Source organism: Homarus americanus, unplaced genomic scaffold (assembly GCF_018991925.1).
Source record: "Homarus americanus isolate GMGI-L3 unplaced genomic scaffold, GMGI_Hamer_2.0 scaffold28172, whole genome shotgun sequence".
Lineage (NCBI taxonomy): Eukaryota > Metazoa > Arthropoda > Malacostraca > Decapoda > Nephropidae > Homarus > Homarus americanus.
Window position 1 is genome coordinate 82950 of NW_024738604.1, and position 18660 is coordinate 101609.

Genomic DNA, 18660 nt, shown 5'->3' on the forward strand with positions numbered 1-18660 from the left:
TGTGTATTGTTTTCCTTGTGTCTATAACGGGTAGGTGAGTGAATACCTTACTGTAATTAATAACAAAACGCTGAAGGAGGCACCAAAATTACACCCTCCCATCCCATCCTTATCCATCCCTTCCCATCACGTCCCATCCTCCACCCACGTCTTCCTTCCCATCTCCCACCCTGAGCCTGCAACACACTACTACTACTCCTACTTCACTGTCACTCGGAATCGAATATGATGATTATCCAGCTATGATACAATGATATGAGTTATTAAGGGTGTCACCTAGGTTGAAGAGTTCTGTGAAGGGCTACAGCTAGTGCAGGAGGGGAGGTGACAGCGTCTTTCCGGCGTTGGCGCTTGTCTGCCTCGGTTTACAGTCGGGCTAACTCGCAAGTATTGACACCCTCTCGTGTGTTGCTCCTCCAAGCGTTACGGTGTGGAGTGATCGTCTCCCAGGTGAGGGGGTCGATTTGGCACATTTTCAGGTTTGTCTTAAGACTATCCTTATACATTTTCAGTTGCCCGCCAGCGTTACGTTTATTATTCGTTAGGTGACTGTAAAGTAGCTGCTTTGGCAGTCTACTGTCGTCCAGGCAACACACACACACACACACACACACACACACACTGGGGATTATAACACTCCACCACATGACCAAAATAGGGAGGTATGTGGGTAGGTGAGGGTACAGGTGGGGAGGGAGGAAAAGAGAGGAGGCAGGGGATAATAAATGGGGGGGATAAGGATAAAAAGGAGGGGTAGGAAGCGAAAGGTGGGGGAGACGAGTACTAGGAAGTGGGGAGGGGAGTAAGGGAGACAGGTAAGGGTGGAAAGTCTTCGTGGAAAATGAAAACTAGTGGTAAGAGGAACAAGGGAAACGAGGTGGGGTGAACATATGAGAGGGGGAAAACTAGTGTGTGTGTGTGTGTGTGTGTGTGTCCTGGTTGGCCTGTTAACTGACTGGATGAATGGTAAATTAGCATACTGACAAATTATATGACTGACTGGTTGGGTTTACGACTCAGGTTGTAGGACTTATAAGTTACTGAATGTCAGGAGTTATGACTGCCTATCTCTTAAGTTAGCGTCAGGCTGTATGACAGACTGGCTAAGCTACTGACTGTCAGGTTGTGTGACTGGTAGGTTAGGTAAGTGGGCGGGTGATTAATGATCCAGGGGGGTTGGTGGCAAGCAAGAAAAACAGGCGGCTAACACCTGGCCTTCAGCACCCCACCGGTAATTACCCCCCCAGGTGCAGCAGGTGGACACCCACCACCACCTTGTTTAATGGTAATACTGCTTTCTCAACACCGCTCCGAACACATGCTGCTGCTGCCACACCTGTTTGGACCTGGTGTAGCCCCGCCCCAACCTAACCTACCCTAAACACACGTACATAATGCAGTAATATCAATAACACTACAGGTGCTACTGCTACAGGAGGCTATGAGTTAGGCTATCTGTACATCACCTTTTCCACGGTTCAATACCCTTCTCATATCGACCCTTCCTTATATTAAGAAAAGCAGTCTCTCTCTCTCTCTCTCTCTCTCTCTCTCTCTCTCTCTCTCTCTCTCTCTCTCTCTCTCTCTCCAGCTAACACCTACATTAAAAATAGAGACGGGACTGTGGCGTGTAGTGTCGCTCTGACGTCACCCTGACGCACGCCTCCTCATCTCCACGGCCCCCACGCCTCGCCTCAAGTGCTGCCAGGTGTGATGCCTCCTCACCTACCTACCTGTGCTCTCTTTGTTCATCATAACACCTTACTTATCGACCTGTGTTCTTCATTATAACATTCATCTACCAGTGTTCACCATCATAACACCTCACTCACCTACCTGGGTTCTTCATTAAAACACATTTTTTCTCACCTGTATGTGTTCTTGTTCTTCATAACATACAATCAAATCCTGAGTAGTGTTAAGTGTCATGTTGGCTACTATTAGTATTAGCTACTACTGCCAATACAACCAATATTACTACTAACACCTACTACTACTCTCACTACCGTAACACTACTACTACTACTACTAATACTACTACTACTAATAATAATAATAATAATAATAATAATAATAATAATAATAATAATAATAATAATAACAGCAGCAGCAACAACCTAACCGACGCCGTAAAATTAGCTGTCCCTGCACCCATCGTTAACACCCGTATCTATGAAACAACTATTTCTGGACACGGAAAATACTTGACGTCACAAACTCTGTAATGTCCTCGTGGATGAGTGTCAAGGTCAGCCGAGTGTCTCCCGTTCTTGGTAGTCAAGGAGACGCGTCCAGATTTATTATCTTAGCCGAATCTCTGGTGGTTAAAAGCTGAGTAATGAGCGCATGACGGCCCTGGAAACAGCTGATGGATGTAAACAAACCCACGTGGGTCTAAGATGGACACACACAGCTGATAGATATAAACAAACCCACATGTTCTTCTCTACGTCCACCTCTCTCTCTGTCACACACACATACACATTATAGACCACTTGACTCTCGTTGGTGATCCTCTCAAGGTGTCAGGGAGCGTGATAATGAGGTACTGATGCAAGACACAAGATTGGGGTCGACAAATATACCCCACAGACTAGGCAGTCTTTCACAGCTGACACGCTCCCCATCACTCAAGCATAGTGTGATGATAAACACACGCGTGAAGCTTTTATTGTGAGACAGACAGACAGAAGAGAGAGATAGAGAATAGAATAAATTATTATACAACATGGACCCAATTCTCAGTACCCGTCGCTCTGGCCCGGGGTCGAGTAGTGAGTCAGGTTGGCGGGCGAGGTGGCACCGTCGTCCACGAAGTTGATCTTTATGTTGCGAGGAAGACAGTGCAGGACGCAGCTATAAACAAAACCATCTTGGAGCGAGACGCTACACTTTGTACGAGAGGAATCTAGTTCAGGGAATAGTGTCACGAGTGTCCGGGTTGCCTGTGGGGCGACCACTACCACCAGCTGCGGTGCTTAATGTACCTGAGCGGGTGAGGCAGAGGGGCAGGTGGTGGACAACGATAACACGCCCCACCAGCTGCCCCGCGTGCCCACCCTCGCCCCTCCTACTGGATGATGACCCCCATAGTGTGTGTATTTAAACCTAAATCTGCGCTTCGCCTGGCCCAGGATGTAAAAGGGTGCCCGATAAACTAGCACCAGGGCCACTTGGGGCAAATCTGAATCCAAACACATAACTGTTGGCTTCACCATCTGTCTGCTCACCTCACACTGTTAACCCTCACCTAGTACACAATGACACTAAAGACTGTTGACACGTATAGTGACCCAACCACGTCTATGCTGACCCTATCTTCTGTACGCTGACCTGACAACCTAAAGCCGGTACTTGACTGAACCGATTATGTGTGTACGGGGACGCCACACAGCAACCATCATGTACTGTGCTATATATACGACGGCTATCAAGTGTAGCCCCTCACCCACGTGTGTGGAGTAGGTGGCGTGAGTGGTGCTGGCTACTGACCCCCCCCCCTCTCCCACACGTGTCCACAACAGTAACCAGGTCAGCGAAGATGAGCCGATATACCACAACAAAACACATTTTAATTCCTATAAAAAAAACACACACTTAAATCTGTGTCAACGATTTACCACCACTACTACTACCACCACCACCACCACCACAAAGACAACCAAATTAACCACCACAGTTATCCCACCTTCCTGCTGAGGTTCATAAAGAAGACTTGTCAACACCCAACAGCCAGTCAGCCACTTCTGGGAATCATGAACCCGTATCATAACAATTAAATTGAAACAGTTTATTTAGTCAAAAGAACACAGATACAGAGTGGATAATAATAACAATATTAACATGGCTGAGCCAGTTGAGAACCTGAGCTCTCCTGTAGGCACCTGATATATACTGTACATTTATCTCAAGGAAGTATTATGTAACATTTAGTATCATCTGGAATAGTACAATAGCATGGTGGTAATAAGAACATCTCATATGTTACCACGGTTATCACTTCAATATTTATTATTTTTATTTATTTATTATTAATATTATTTTTTATTATAAGTATATACATAAATTACAGTGGAATTGAAAAACATAAGCATAATGGGGTAGCAGTACAACATGGGTTGTACAGTAATAAGGTTGAACAAGAGGACAGCTGTCAGGAGTATGTCTAGTTGGCAATTATGTTTATTGCAATGGTAATTTCCGAAAAAACGGTTTTGATGGTACAAAAAAATATTAATACTTAGACAAAAGATATTTTTTAAGAGATGATTTAAAGGAAAGAGGCGTAGTCTTTGCTGGGATGGGTGAGGGTAAGTTGTTCCACACCTTCACACCGTGATATTTTATGGAGGTCTGGGACTGAGAGGAGCGCATGGGGGTGGTCTTAGTAGCTCTGGGTTCCTTAAGTTGTATCTCTGATTATTCCAGAACTAGAAATAATTATTCCCCAAACGCCTTTCCTAGTTTTAATAAATAGTTGTACCCGAGACGACCATTACTGCCACACCGGGATGAGATACGCCACAATACCTTTAACTCTTTCCCCAGGTTAATGAACTCAGGAGTCACCCCCCCCCCAACCACCACAACAACAGTGTGTGTTTAGGGAGACACAGAACAAATTGTAGTGTTCCGTTAAGCCAAAAGAAACTACAATAACAATAATCATTAGTCTCGGCCAGCATAAAACCAACATCTGGACAGGACACCATACAGAACGTGGGCAACAGGGTCCGTCCACACACACCCACACGTCCTCCCTGCTACCCACACCCAACCCACGTCTACTCTGAAAATGTCACATATTCCCAGAATGTCTACTGTCAATTAATGATAATCTCACCTAACCAAACCAAAACAAACCTAAACAAACCAAACCTACATAAACCAAACCTACACAAACCTAACTAAACCAAACCTACCCAAACTAAACCTACCCAAACTAAACCTACCCAAACTAAACCTACACAAATCAAACCTAACCAAACATAACCTAACCTACCCAAACAAAACAAAACAAACCTAACCTAACCTAACCAAGGCTTCAGCACACCATTACTGGCTTAAGCCAAACCTAACTAAACCAAACCTACACAAACCAAACCTAACCAAACCTAACCTACACAAACCACCTAAACAAACCAAACTTACATAAACCAAACCTACACAAACCTAACTAAACCAAACCTACCCAAACTAAACCTACCCAAACCAAACCTAACCAAACCTACCCTACCCAAACCAAACCAAACCAAACCTAACCAAACCATATATGCAAAATGGGAATAAGACGGACTGTAATATTACCAAATGGCCGACCCTCAAAAAACACTCCAAGACGCTGCGTATATCTCAAGTTTGCGACGTTAAAAATAATGTCAAGTGCCTTTTTCAAGAGAGTATGACGGACCCTAAAATGACTTGGCCTTTTAAGTCATAAGATACTACGCAATAACTACCTAATTTGGGGGTGGGGTGGATGGTGTCGAGGCAGGGGGAGTGATGGGGGCAGGGGTGGTGATGATGGGAGCAGGAGTGGTGATGGGGGCGGGGGTGGTGATGGGGGCGGGGGATGTGGGGAGGTGTCTAAATGTGTGTGTGTAAGTCGGGTCTATTTACCGCTAATTAACCTGCGTGACGGATCAACAGCGAGGCACACTATATCCCGGAAGCTAAATATCAACAGTGACTCATCAACAATAACAACAAAAACAATAATAATAAATAATAATGAATAAACAATAAAATAATAACAACAACAATAATAACAATAAAAAACTAAACAATTAATAAAAACAATAATAATAATAATAACAATAAAGAGGGAGGCAGCGTCTTACCTCCCGCAGGCAGCAACGACCTACAGTCACATTATCATCCCTCACACTTACCTGTAGAGAGGAGAAACATACGTACATTACAACCCTGATACAACACACACACACACACACACACACACACACACACACAAGCAGATCATCTTAAAGCTATATGTTGTATAATTAATGACCTTTGACCCCTTTTGACCCTAACCAATAAGTGAACGTTCTAAATGCAGAGTAAAAACGTCTGAACTTGTTACTTTTATGCCACATACATACTTACACACATACCTTGTTACACACATATATATACACACAGAGTTACATTAACACAAACATACATACATACACACACATAACCGCCCCATAACAAGGCCCCATGAGGTTAAATAGACAAAACAATAAAATTCATCCATTTCGTTTAAAAGTACCATGATCTCAAACTGTTAGCACGGACAAAAATATATACTGTACACCTCCTTCCCAGCCGCGATCATGAGGCTAAAAAGTTATAATATAATAACAATAATCCGGTCCGCTCAACTTATCTCGTTCACACACACACACACACACACACACACACACACACACACACACACACTCCAAAAATACCACAACAGCGCTACAAACACAATACAGAGATCAATGAACACAAACCACTACACCCCACTATCTGTACCAATCCCCCCACCATCTGTACCAATCCCCCCACCATCTGTACCAATCCCCCATCACCTGTGCCAATCCCCCACCCATCGCATCCCCCCACCATCTGTACCAATCCCCATCACCTGTACCAATCCCCCACCATCTGTACCAATCCCCCACCATCTGTACCAATCCCCCATCACCTGTACCAATCCCCCATCACCTGTACCAATCCCCATCACCTGTACCTAATCCCCATCTGTACCAATCCCCCATCACCTGTACCAATCCCCCATCACCTGTACCAATTCCCCATCACCCTGTGCCAATCCCCCACCATCTGTACCAATCCCCCCACCATCTGTACCAATCCCCCATCACCTGTGCCAATCCCCATCACCTGTACCAATCCCCCCACTATGTACCAATCCCCCATCACCTGTACCAATCCCCATCACCTGTGTACCAATCCCCCATCACCTGTACCAATCCCCCACCACCTCTGAACATATCCTACCTCCCTAAATCTAACTTAATAATAGAGTTGAAACAATCTAGTAGCTGGTTCACCCCGTCTTAACTACACAACAGGGTGATTTGAGTTCCTCCTCCATGACCCCCAGAGACATTTAACAATCACTCGGACAAATGCGAGGTCATGAAATTTTTTATAATATTGACCCGAAGGCAAATGTTGATGGTTAAATATTTACAGTGCATTTTGTTTGAAGTGTTTATGGATATTTATTTAAAGGTGACTCGTTTATACAATGTTAAAAATTAAAACAAAATTAAACATAAGGTTATTTAACATCTAACCTTCCAGCGATAAAAGATAATGTAAGAGATAAAACAATTTGGGGATTAAATAATAATAATAATAATAATAATAATAATAATAATAATAATAATAATAATAATAATAATAATAATAATAATAATAAATAAATAAATAAAACTCAAGTCGGTAAAAGTTGCATCGTGCCCTTGACGTCATCAGCGGGGTGATCTGCTCGCAGTCCCTTTAAAAGACAACTCTCACCCCCCACACCACCTCTTAATGTTACCTCTTTCAAACCACTCAGGGTGAGGGAGGAGAGGAGGAGAGGTGTGGGGAGGGAGGGAGGATGGGAGTTAGGGAGAGAGGTGGGTGGGGAGTGAGAGAGAATTGGGTGGGGAGATGAAGAGTGGGTGGGGGAGAAATAGAGAGGTGTGGGAGTTGGTGAAAGGGGAGAGAGAGAGGAGGAGGTGAGTGAGAGATAGGGGGGGACAACAACAAAACTCCCTCAACACTCCCGTCCTTTACTACTGCCGGGGCGGAGTGTACTATCCAACAGGGGAGGTCGCCCAGGGCAGTTTCTCTCACTCTTAGTTGGTGTTGGTCTTGAGAGACTCATATACTCCCCACCTGGCCAGGCTTACCTGCCCAGGTATACCACACACTCTTGCTACTCTCAACAGTCTATTCAGGGGTCAAACTAATTGGGTATTATTATTGTGTGTAAAGAGGAGAAAAGAGGAGAGAGAAAGATAAGATAAAAGAGAGATTGCCTCATTATATATTATTAGTGGGAGTAAAGGCTGGGGCGGTGAAGGCCATCTCATCACCCAACAGATATGAAAAAGTAGCCACAGTCTCTCTCTCTCTCTCTCTCTCTCTCTCTCTCTCTCTCTCACACCAGAATTCCAAGACAATCATTCATTTGTTGCCAGATTGGGTCGGTCAAGTGGATATAAGCTCACTTCCTGTCCTAGGGTAGCTAGTTCGCAGCGCCCAGGTGGATCCCCCCCAACCCCCAATTCACCTGCCATTACAGTTAGGTGAAAAGGAGACAATCGTGTGCAGTGCTGGCCTAAATTACCTCTTTGTGTACCCAGAACAAGGCTAAGGTCTACAGTGTGCTATATCCGTACCGCCCCTAACAGCTGGTCTAAGGAACTCATTTCTCAATATATTTCAATCAGTCACTTTTGCGGGACCTTTAACCCATAGTATCTGTCAACTGAGCGTAACAAGCATAATGAGGCGTAAAAACTGCGACCATGAATGAAGATAATCAGGTGAGGAACAGGTGATAAAACGATCTTTGACGTAAGTAATTGAAAGCAAACGTAAATCGACGAGAAGAGTAGTAACTAAGTATAATTTCTAAGTGGCGAATTACTGTAAGTGAACATTTTGAAGAGGACGATGACGAACGCTCTCTTAAATCACTATTGCGTTTTAAAGTGTCCCCCCCCCCCTCTCCTCTCTTCTTAATCACACAAGCCCTTCAAGATCACACCCATCACCACCACCAACCTCATCCACCACCACCCACCACAACCATCAACCTCATCCACCATCACCCACCACAACCAACAACCCCATCCACCATCACCCACCACAACCATCAACCCCATCCACCATCACCCACCACCATCAACCCTCATCCACCATCACCCACCGCAACCATCAACCTCACCCACCATCAACCCATCCACAACCCATCAACCCCACCACCATCACCCACCACAACCATCAACCCCATCCACCATCACCCACCACAACCATCAACCTCATCCACCATCACCCACCACAACCATCAACCCCATCACCACATCACCCACCACAACCATCAACCCCATCCACCATCACCCACCACAAACCATCAACCCTCATCCACCATCACCCACCACAACCATCAACCCCATCCACCATCACCACCACAACCATCAACCTCATCCACCATCAACCCACCAATAAACCATCAACCCCATCCACCATCACCCACCACAACCATCAACCCCATCCACCATCACCACCACAACCATCAACCCCATCCACCCACAACCATCAACCTCATCCACCATCACCCACCACACACCATCAACCTCATCCACCACATCACCCACCACAACCATCAACCTCATTCCACCATCACCACCACCACCTCAACCTCCAACAGTCATCAGTGCCTCACAACACCAAACAACAAGAGACGGTAGAGGGGAGGAGAAGGGGGAGTGGAGAAGGGGTAGGAGAAGGTAGGGGGACGGGGGGGAGAAGAAGCATGGGTTCTCTCTCCAGCCTGGCCTGTGACACACAAACGAGTGACGCGCCCTGCTACCTACACCTCACGACACACACACACACACACGACCCTCAGAATGTACAAAAAAGAAGTCAATATTTACACAATCACAAAACAATGACCTTCCTCTTCTCACCATTTATAATTTACAAGACTCGCTGTAAGGTTACGGCCACACACACACACACACACACACACACACACACACACACACACACACATATATATGACCGTGATCTTCAAGGTTTCGAGGAACAGGTGTAAATAGGAAGGCGAGAGTTGGCGATGGAGAGGTGTTACTGGTGGGTAGGGGATGGGAAGGGAGTGGGAAGGGATGGGAAGGGAGTGGGAAGGGATGGGAAGGGATGGGAAGGGAGTGGGAAGGGGTGGAAGGGGGCAGGACGGAAGGCTCTTAGCGGGCTGCAGAGATAGGAGATAGGTAGAAGGTCATGTTTGGAGAAATGGGGGGAGGATTTGCCTGAGGTGGAGATAGGGTGTATGGAGGGCATTCATCCATACATACAGTGGGTGGGTGGGTGGGTGGGTGTCTCAGTATGGGTGTAGGGAGAAGGGTAGGGGGGGAATTGTTTACACCTAGGCCCACACTGTTTACACCCGCTGGACACTGTGTAACACCATCACACTGCTACTGGCGCCACCACCCAGTACCCACCTCGCCGTCACCACCTGCTCCGCTCCGCCCCGCCCCGCCGTCACCACCTGCTCCGCCCCGCCCCGTCGTCACCAGCCCCCGCAACACGCCTACTAACGATTTTTTCTCAAGAAATTTTGTAGAGAAAAATAAATAACCCCACCGCATCCTAACCTAACCCAACATGACCCTGACCTAACGTAACCGACCCTAACCAATCAGAAACCACCTTTAACCTACCTTACTTAACCAGCACCCCTCCCCCCCCACCACCCACATTTCATACAAAAGTTGGCTGATGCTTACACACACACACACACACACAGACGATAACCCCTTTTTCGAATTCGTGGTAAAGCACTAAAAAGTAAAAAAAGAAAGAGAGAGAGAGAGAGAGAGAGAGACCCAAACACTAACTAGTCTTCCCTTGCCACAAATTATTCAACCCAAAACTTTCTTTCTTCCTATTTTTTTTTCTTCTCAATCTGGATAATCTTAAGAATCCTCACTTCTTATTCTTGAATTATTATAAGACATGTAAGAATAGATGTTCTCGCCGGCTGAAACAAGTACCCGGGAGGTTCGCAAGATTTTCTCATAGTAGTGAATCCGGTAGTAGGTGGTGGTGGTGGTTGGTGTTGTTGGTGATGGTGGTTGGTATGGTGATTCTTATATTGATGGTGTTTAGGGGTCATGGCTGTAGATAGTTGTTGTTGTTGTGGTTAATTATATCAATAGTATTTTCCTGCCTAATTGTTGTTCTCTTTCATTTTCTCCATCCTTATCTCCTTCTCTACTTCTCCTCCCTCCATTATCTACCTACCTACCCACCCCTACTTCCTTGCCTAATTATCTCGCTTGTTAACATGTCTACCCTCCCACCTCTCTCTCCCTGACTACCTATATCCTCCCATCTGTTACCCCCCCCCTCCCCCTATCTACTTATTTTGCATTCCTTCCTTCCTTCCTTAACCTGTCTGTCTACCCTGCCTGCCCAACAACCTTCCTCCCTACCTGCCTGCCTACCGACCTTCCCAGCCTACCGGGCGTGTGGAGTAGAAGAACACAAGCCACACTCTGTCACTGCCTCACCTAACGGGCGGGAGGCGGGCTGGTTATTCAACACCCCCCGGCTTATTTCTGGACCCTTGACGCCCGCCTCTATTTCTATCAGGCCTCACCCACCCGCGCCATCCATCAGCGGGTTGACAGCGGGGTGCACATGAGACCCCTACTTGAGTCCCGGCCATCAAATTCAGATTTCAGATTCGTGTAATGGTCCCCCCCTCCCCACTCCTCTGCCTCACTTAGCTACCTGCATGGCTTAACACACAGGTACGGGCTCCCCAGGTAATGGTCGCCAAGTACACGTCTTTAATTGATTGATTGATTGATTGATTGATTGATTGATTGATTGATTGATTGGTTGATTGATTGATTGTGTGTGTGTGTGACCAATACATAACACTCGGCAACCGGGACGTCACACCAACGAGTCAGAAGCCGTGTGTGAGGAGGAGGAGGAGGAGGGTCTTCTTGAAATACGAAAACGAACCCCCCCAAAAAATCTGGAGAACCTAAATTAATGTCGGATCACCTGAAGAATCTCCACCCCAGCTTATATCACCCGATGATTAGTCACCCTAACACTATTTTCGGGGGGTTAGGTTAGGGTTTAATCAATAGGTGAAATAAAGACATGAATACTAATTTTAATGTAGGTTCTTTCCTGCTGGTCTGGTTCGTTTTCGTTGTTCAGGATGGCCCGAGTGAGGGAGGGCCAGGTGTGTGTGTGGGGGGGGTGGAGTGTGGGAGGGCCCAGGTGCTGTGCTGCCTCCTTCCTGGCCACACTGTCAACACCCGGGGGGAGGGGGGCGCCACACACACCAACGTAAACACCAAACAACGCTGGCGGTGACAACAAACGCTCCATAGTCAAGATCCACTCAATGGACCGAATAACGTATCAATCTACTGCTTCGGGTTCACGAGTCTGAATCTCTCGGGGTTCGTGGTTCAGAAGGAGAGAGGCGGGGGAAAATAATGAAACATAACGAACCATTATTAGGCCACTGTTTATCACCGTCTATAAATATGTAAACAAAAGACGATCGTGTAACGTGTAAGTCATAAGGTTTATAGTATTATGTCACGCATTAACCCTCTCACCTTGTGGTCGTAACCTGAACACTACGCCTACTACACCCCTACAGTCCACCTAGCCCCCTGTCCTGTTCCTCTACCCTACTCCCTTCACCTACCTACCTCTGTCCCTTCAATTACTTCCCCTTTCCCTTCCCTTTACCCACCTACCTTCACTTACCTATCTCACTCTCCCTTCCCTTCAACTACATGCCCTCTCACCCCTCCCTTTATCTACCCCTACCCTCACCCCCCCGGCACCACTACTACTACTACTACTACCGGGCCTACATCACCCAGTTCCTCACATCTGCCGCCCTCTATCTAGCTGGCTGGCGTCCAACCCTCATTAACCAGACTCGGCTACTGGTGCTAACACTTACCACCTCCGCTGATAAACACAACCACAAAATCTCTATTCACTCGACACCTATGAAGCGGTTTCTGTTTTAAGATAGATGACGTCTTCTGAGGAGCTAAGGACTTGAGAGGGGGGGGGAGGAGGAGGAGCTATTTTTGGCCATCCTAATACACGTCTTACCGAAAACATCCTATAATTAAGGAACCGGTTTTGCCAAGTGTAAGTTAAAGGGAGGTATAAAACCGGTCCCTTTTTTTATGTGTTTTCTGTAGTTTAAACTAAAGACTTATGCATGGTGTTGACTGAGTGACCCTGGCTGTTGGTCCACCTAACTCAAAACACGAAAATAAACACTAAAAGAAGTTGATTGAAAATATATAACATGTTGTGGTCTATTTGTCTAACTGTGTCTCTATTACACACCAGCGTCCATAAGTTCATTTTCATTGTTAAGCAATTTGTGTAAAATACTGCATATCGAGCATTAGAAACGTAAGTTTTTGTGTGCATACGAACATCTGTGTGTATATGTACGTAGAAGCTGCCCCCCCCCCACCTACCTAACGTCGCCGCCAACACGCTCCACAACAGTAAATTAATGTCTTCATGATCGACAATAGCCTTAATAAACCTTGCTGGGATACTGACTATGTACAACACACAAACGTCTGATGATTCACATACATCATATAAATCACTGGATCTCCTCTGATGGCCACTAAGGTCTCTACCATTAACACCCACAATTTCACTCTTATGGGGCAGTCTTGACAAAACAGATTTTTCAGCAACATTCCCAATAAACAAAATCACTGTTGCAGACTAACTTCTCAGCCCACCAGAGAGAGAGAGAGAGAGAGAGAGAGAGAGAGAGAGAGAGAGAGACCACCGTTACCCCAGCTGACCTCACACCCAGGAACACACTCGCCCGCCTCACCACGTTAAGTCAAGTTGTAAAGAACCATCATCTGCTCTTTATACCTTTTATTAACCCCCACTTATGTTGCGTGTTGGGGACGGTCCTGTGCTTCTCTCTCGTGTTATCCCCACCTCTCTCATATCCACCCACGACCAATCTCTCCTATCTTATTCTTCCTCTCCTCCTCTTCCTCTTCTGTATAGCCTCCGTTTACTCATTATAAACTCATCGTACAGCTGTTTAGGAGCATCAATACCAAGGCTCGAGTCTCATACTTCCTCTCTAACACCACAATCACTCCTATGTACAGCCAACTACTGAAATCCATTCGCCTCATCCCCTGAACCATGAACCCAGAGATTCAAACTCATGAACCCAACCGAAGCAACAGACTGATACATGCTTTGGATTCACAAGTCATGAGTTTTGGGGTTCGCGGTTCAGTGGGAGAAGCGAACGGATGGACATTTAGTAGTTGAATGTATACACCAGCTTCCAGATACTGTACTGTAAGCTATCTCTAGTCTCTACGTATTATCCTCCACAAACATCAAATTTTCTACGATACTTAAAAACAAAACAAAATAAAATCCCATTAAAAAAAAACTTGCATCGGAGTCTTTTAGTTCAAAAATAAAATCCCAGTCATTGATATACTGTACACTTCACAGGAAAGGTGTCGAGATTATACTGTACATGCACACGTAGCCCATCTTGTTAAAAAAAATAATAATAATAATAAATAAATAAAACAATAAATTAATAACACATTCGATAGTGAAAATGGTAAATAAAAACAACCATCTATCCATCCATCCACTCACTCACTCAGCTGTTCGTCCATCCATCCAACCATCACCCATCCATCCACCCACTCGGTTGTCTATCCATCCATTCACCCATCAAATCATCCAACCATCATCCATCCATTTAATCAAACTAACCATCCATATCCATCCAGGTGGTGAATAAGTGACCTACATAACATAATTAATACACACTGTGGCCCACAACCTTCATCCATCTCTCGGGCCAAGATCATCAAAGACCCCGTTATGGTGATGAATTATATCTGAGGTTAAGAGGTGACAAGTGTGTGTGTGTGTGTGTGTGTGTGTGTTCTTGACTCCGGCACTCCTAAATCACTGCAGAAAAAGGTGTGGCGGGGGGTTCACCAGCTCAAGGCTAATGTTTTATCATTAACAGCTTTACCACACCTGTCTGTATTGAGGGATTATATACAATTTAATGTCATAACCTAATTAATTTTAAGCAATTTTGCCTCTAATTACACAATTCTGTAATGGGGTGCCAAGGCCTAGTGGACACAGGACTCAAAATACTGTCCTAAGGGCCACTGGTTCAAGCTCAGGATAGCCTACACTCCAGTCTATCCAGTGGTGAATGGGTACAGGTATTTAACTTTATATTTAGAGAAGTGAAGGCAGTCTGTTATGTACAGTCGGGGTCAAAAGTTTTCTACTGCCCAAAATAGAGCAGCATCGACCACAAATGAGAGACAAGTCAGTTCGGAGGCTCATTCACGTGACTATTTTACGACGTATAGCGAACTTTTGTCCGTGACTGTACATTGTAATAAGAGATTTACTAATGCTTGTACTGTACCTCATTCTTGAGAAAAAACATAATTTGTCTTCATATTAATCTTCCCTCATAATAAAGACTTAATAACGACATTTAACTGGCACACTTCTATCGTGATTAAAAAACGGTGTACCAATAACTAAGCTTCAATTATAAAGGATAGACCTCTGTAACTAGGTGTGTTCTCTCACCCTTATATAACGACTTAAATTATGTGGAGCTGTGAGGGAGTTAGAATGTTGGTCTCTGGTTTGTGTTGAGGGTGTTCTTTATGAGCCAGCTGCCAGACAAATAAACACACACACGCACACACGCGCGCGCACACACACGCACGCACGCACGCACGCACGCACGCGCGCGCACACACACACACACACACACACACACACACACACACACGCGCGCACACACACACACACACACACACACACACTCTCAGTTGACGTCTGGCCAGGTTCGTGTTGTTCTATAAACTAAACTTCCATATATCTGTTAAAACAAATTTGACCGTGATCTAAGGTACGTTCTCAACTCACTCACTCACCAGTACTCCCTTCAGAGTCGCAGAACTGTAGTATATTTTAACCAATTACAGGATTAAATTACTGACCTAACCTAACCTGCTAACTTAAACAGAAGTAAACTAACCTAAATTAAGCTAACCTAACCTAAGCTAAAGTAACCTTAACTAACCAAACCTAAGCTAAAGTAACCTTAACTAACCTAACCTAAGCTAAAGTAACCTTAACTAACCTAACCTAAACTAAATTGACCTAAAATAAACTACACTACAGACTCATTCATCCTCCATGGGGTCACCAAACCCCCTCAAGACTAAGCATAAAACCTCGACGTAACAAGATAAGGTCTCCTGGTTACCACAGCCTTAATCGTGGGAAGGCCAGGCTGTCTCCACCCTTAATTCCCCCTCACTGGACCCACAAACATGATGCCCAGAACAGGACTCATCATTTCTGGTGTTCTAGAATCGTGCTTGACGGAATGTGAATGGGATGGTTAGGTGCACGTATCATTCAGCTCCACCTGTAGGACCCCGTATGAACCACTTGTATGTCTCTTGAGTTAGGACCATCTGTATGTCTCTTGAGTTAGGACCATCTGTGTGTCTCTTGAGTTAGGACCATCTGTATGTCTCTTGAGTTAGGACCACCTGTATGTCTCTTGAGTTAGGACCATCTGTATGTCTCTTGAGTTAGGACCATCTGTATGTCTCTTGAGTTAGGACCACCTGTATGTGTCTCTTGAGTTAGGACCATCTGTATGTCTCTTGAGTTAGGACCATCTGTATGTCTCTTGAGTTAGGACTGTATGTCTCTTGAGTTAGGACCATCTGTATGTCTCTTGAGTTAGGACCATCTGTATGTCTCTTGAGTTAGGACCATCTGTATGTCTCTTGAGTTAGGACCATCTGTGTCTCTTGAGTTAGGACCATCTGTATGTCTCTTGAGTTAGGACCATCTGTATGTCTCTTGAGTTAGGACCATCTGTATGTCTCTTGAGTTAGGACCACCTGTATGTCTCTTGAGTTAGGACCATCTGTATGTCTCTTGAGTTAGGACCATCTGTATGTCTCTTGAGTTAGGACCATCTGTATGTCTCTTGAGTTAGGACCATCTGTATGTCTCTTGAGTGGTAATGGTGGTAAGACAGGGATCACTAACCAGGTCTGTAGGTCAACACAAGTCACGCCACACTGACACTTAACAACAATTTCTCTATTTCTGTCTGTCTCTCTCTCTCCCTTCCACTCGACCATCACATACACAAACTCGCCCCCCTTATGATTACGGACACCACAACTCTCTCATATTTTAATCCTTTCCACTCCCCAATTATCACAAAAAATCCAAAATACGGTACCTGGTCGTTTTACCTGTCAACGTAATTAAACTACTTCTATATACACCTGAATGTGATGCTTTTACTCAAGACACCACTGTAACCATATATCTAAACTTGTAACTGTATTTAAGTATAATGACTGTCTAACCATATATCTAAACTAGTAACTGTATTTAAGTATAATGACTGTCTAACCATATATCTAAACTAGTAACTGTATTTAAGTATAATGACTGTCTAACCATATATCTAAACTAGTAACTGTATTTAAGTATAATGACTGTCTAACCATATATCTAAACTAGTAACTGTATTTAAGTATAATGACTGTCTAACCATATATCTAAACTAGTAACTGTATTTAAGTATAATGACTGTCTAACCATATATCTAAACTAGTAACTGTATTTAAGTATAATGACTGTCTAACCATATATCTAAACTAGTAACTGTATTTAAGTATAATGACTGTCTGTCTGTTTGTTTGGGTCTTTTATGGTGCCATTATCACGTGGACGCATACTGGCAAGTGTCTGGTATTAGAGGTGTTGTCATAAACGCCAGGGATAATCTATTCTAGGAATGTGACACCTACAAAGAGGCACAGAAGCCACCGCTGCGCTGAGTCACTGAGCCGCCACCTCAAGTAGCTGTGACCTAACTCTCACGAAGGTGTGATTATTAAAATGTGTTTATGTATGTATGACAAGACAAACTGATGGAAGCACACACACACACAAACTGTCCTCCATTGCAAACAAACACACACACTTAGTCATAAGCGTAATGAGTCAACCTCATCTGAACCAGCCGAGATTAAACAGGGGAAACCCCGTGACCAAGCCATCTGCTGCTAACACTGCCCCTCCCCACTAATCCTTCCTACCCCCTACTTCCTCTTCCACACTATTCGTCCTTCCCCTACTTCCTCATCTATTCTTCCTCCCTTACATCTCCTCACCCCACCGTTCCTTGCCTCCCCATACCCCAACTTTGTTCCCCTGCCAATAACACCTCACTACCTCTCATCCCATCCCAGACTCGGCCCACCACCATCAGGATCACCCGGACACCACCTGCACCGCCACCACCTGACAGTGAACCCACCAAGTGTCACCACAGCTGGCACCCTGTCAAGCGCTGAGAGAGAGAGAGAGAGAGAGAGACAGAGACAGAGAGAGAGACAGAGACAGAGAGAGACAGAGAGAGAGAGAGAGAGACAGAGACAGAGACAGAGACAGAGACAGAGAAAGAGAGAGAGAGAGACGCAAAAAGCATACACTGATAGCATATAGCTTTTTGGGAGGATGTGGGGGTGGCCTTAACCTCCTCCTCCTCCTCCATCATCATCTAAGATCTCTCCACTACCATCTGTATTCTCTACCACCACCACCACCTGTATCACACCTACACCACCACCTGTATCACACCTACACCTATACTATGTTCACTGATTATATCACTTAACTATTCACCAGTAAGAGGGAGAAGAGAAAAAAGATTCAGATTCAGGTTCAAATTCAGGTTCAGGTTCATCACTTTTCAGAAGGTGGCAAAGGTGGAGGAAACAAAAA

General features: G+C 45.0%; 1 protein-coding gene across 13 annotated transcripts in view; it reads right to left on the reverse strand.

Moving 5' to 3' along the window:
* The window catches only part of LOC121874079 (protein phosphatase 1 regulatory subunit 12B-like), a 161913-nt gene that overhangs the window by 34560 nt on the left and 108693 nt on the right, over window positions 1-18660 (reverse strand). For 11 of the 13 annotated variants that reach the window (XM_042377979.1, XM_042377973.1, XM_042377978.1 and 8 more), the window contains one exon: window positions 5841-5891. The exons of the other annotated variants lie outside the window; for them this stretch is intronic. In XM_042377979.1, the coding sequence (XP_042233913.1) occupies window positions 5841-5891 (51 nt within the window). The remainder of the gene's footprint in view (window positions 1-5840; window positions 5892-18660) is intronic. 13 annotated transcript variants of the gene reach the window in all.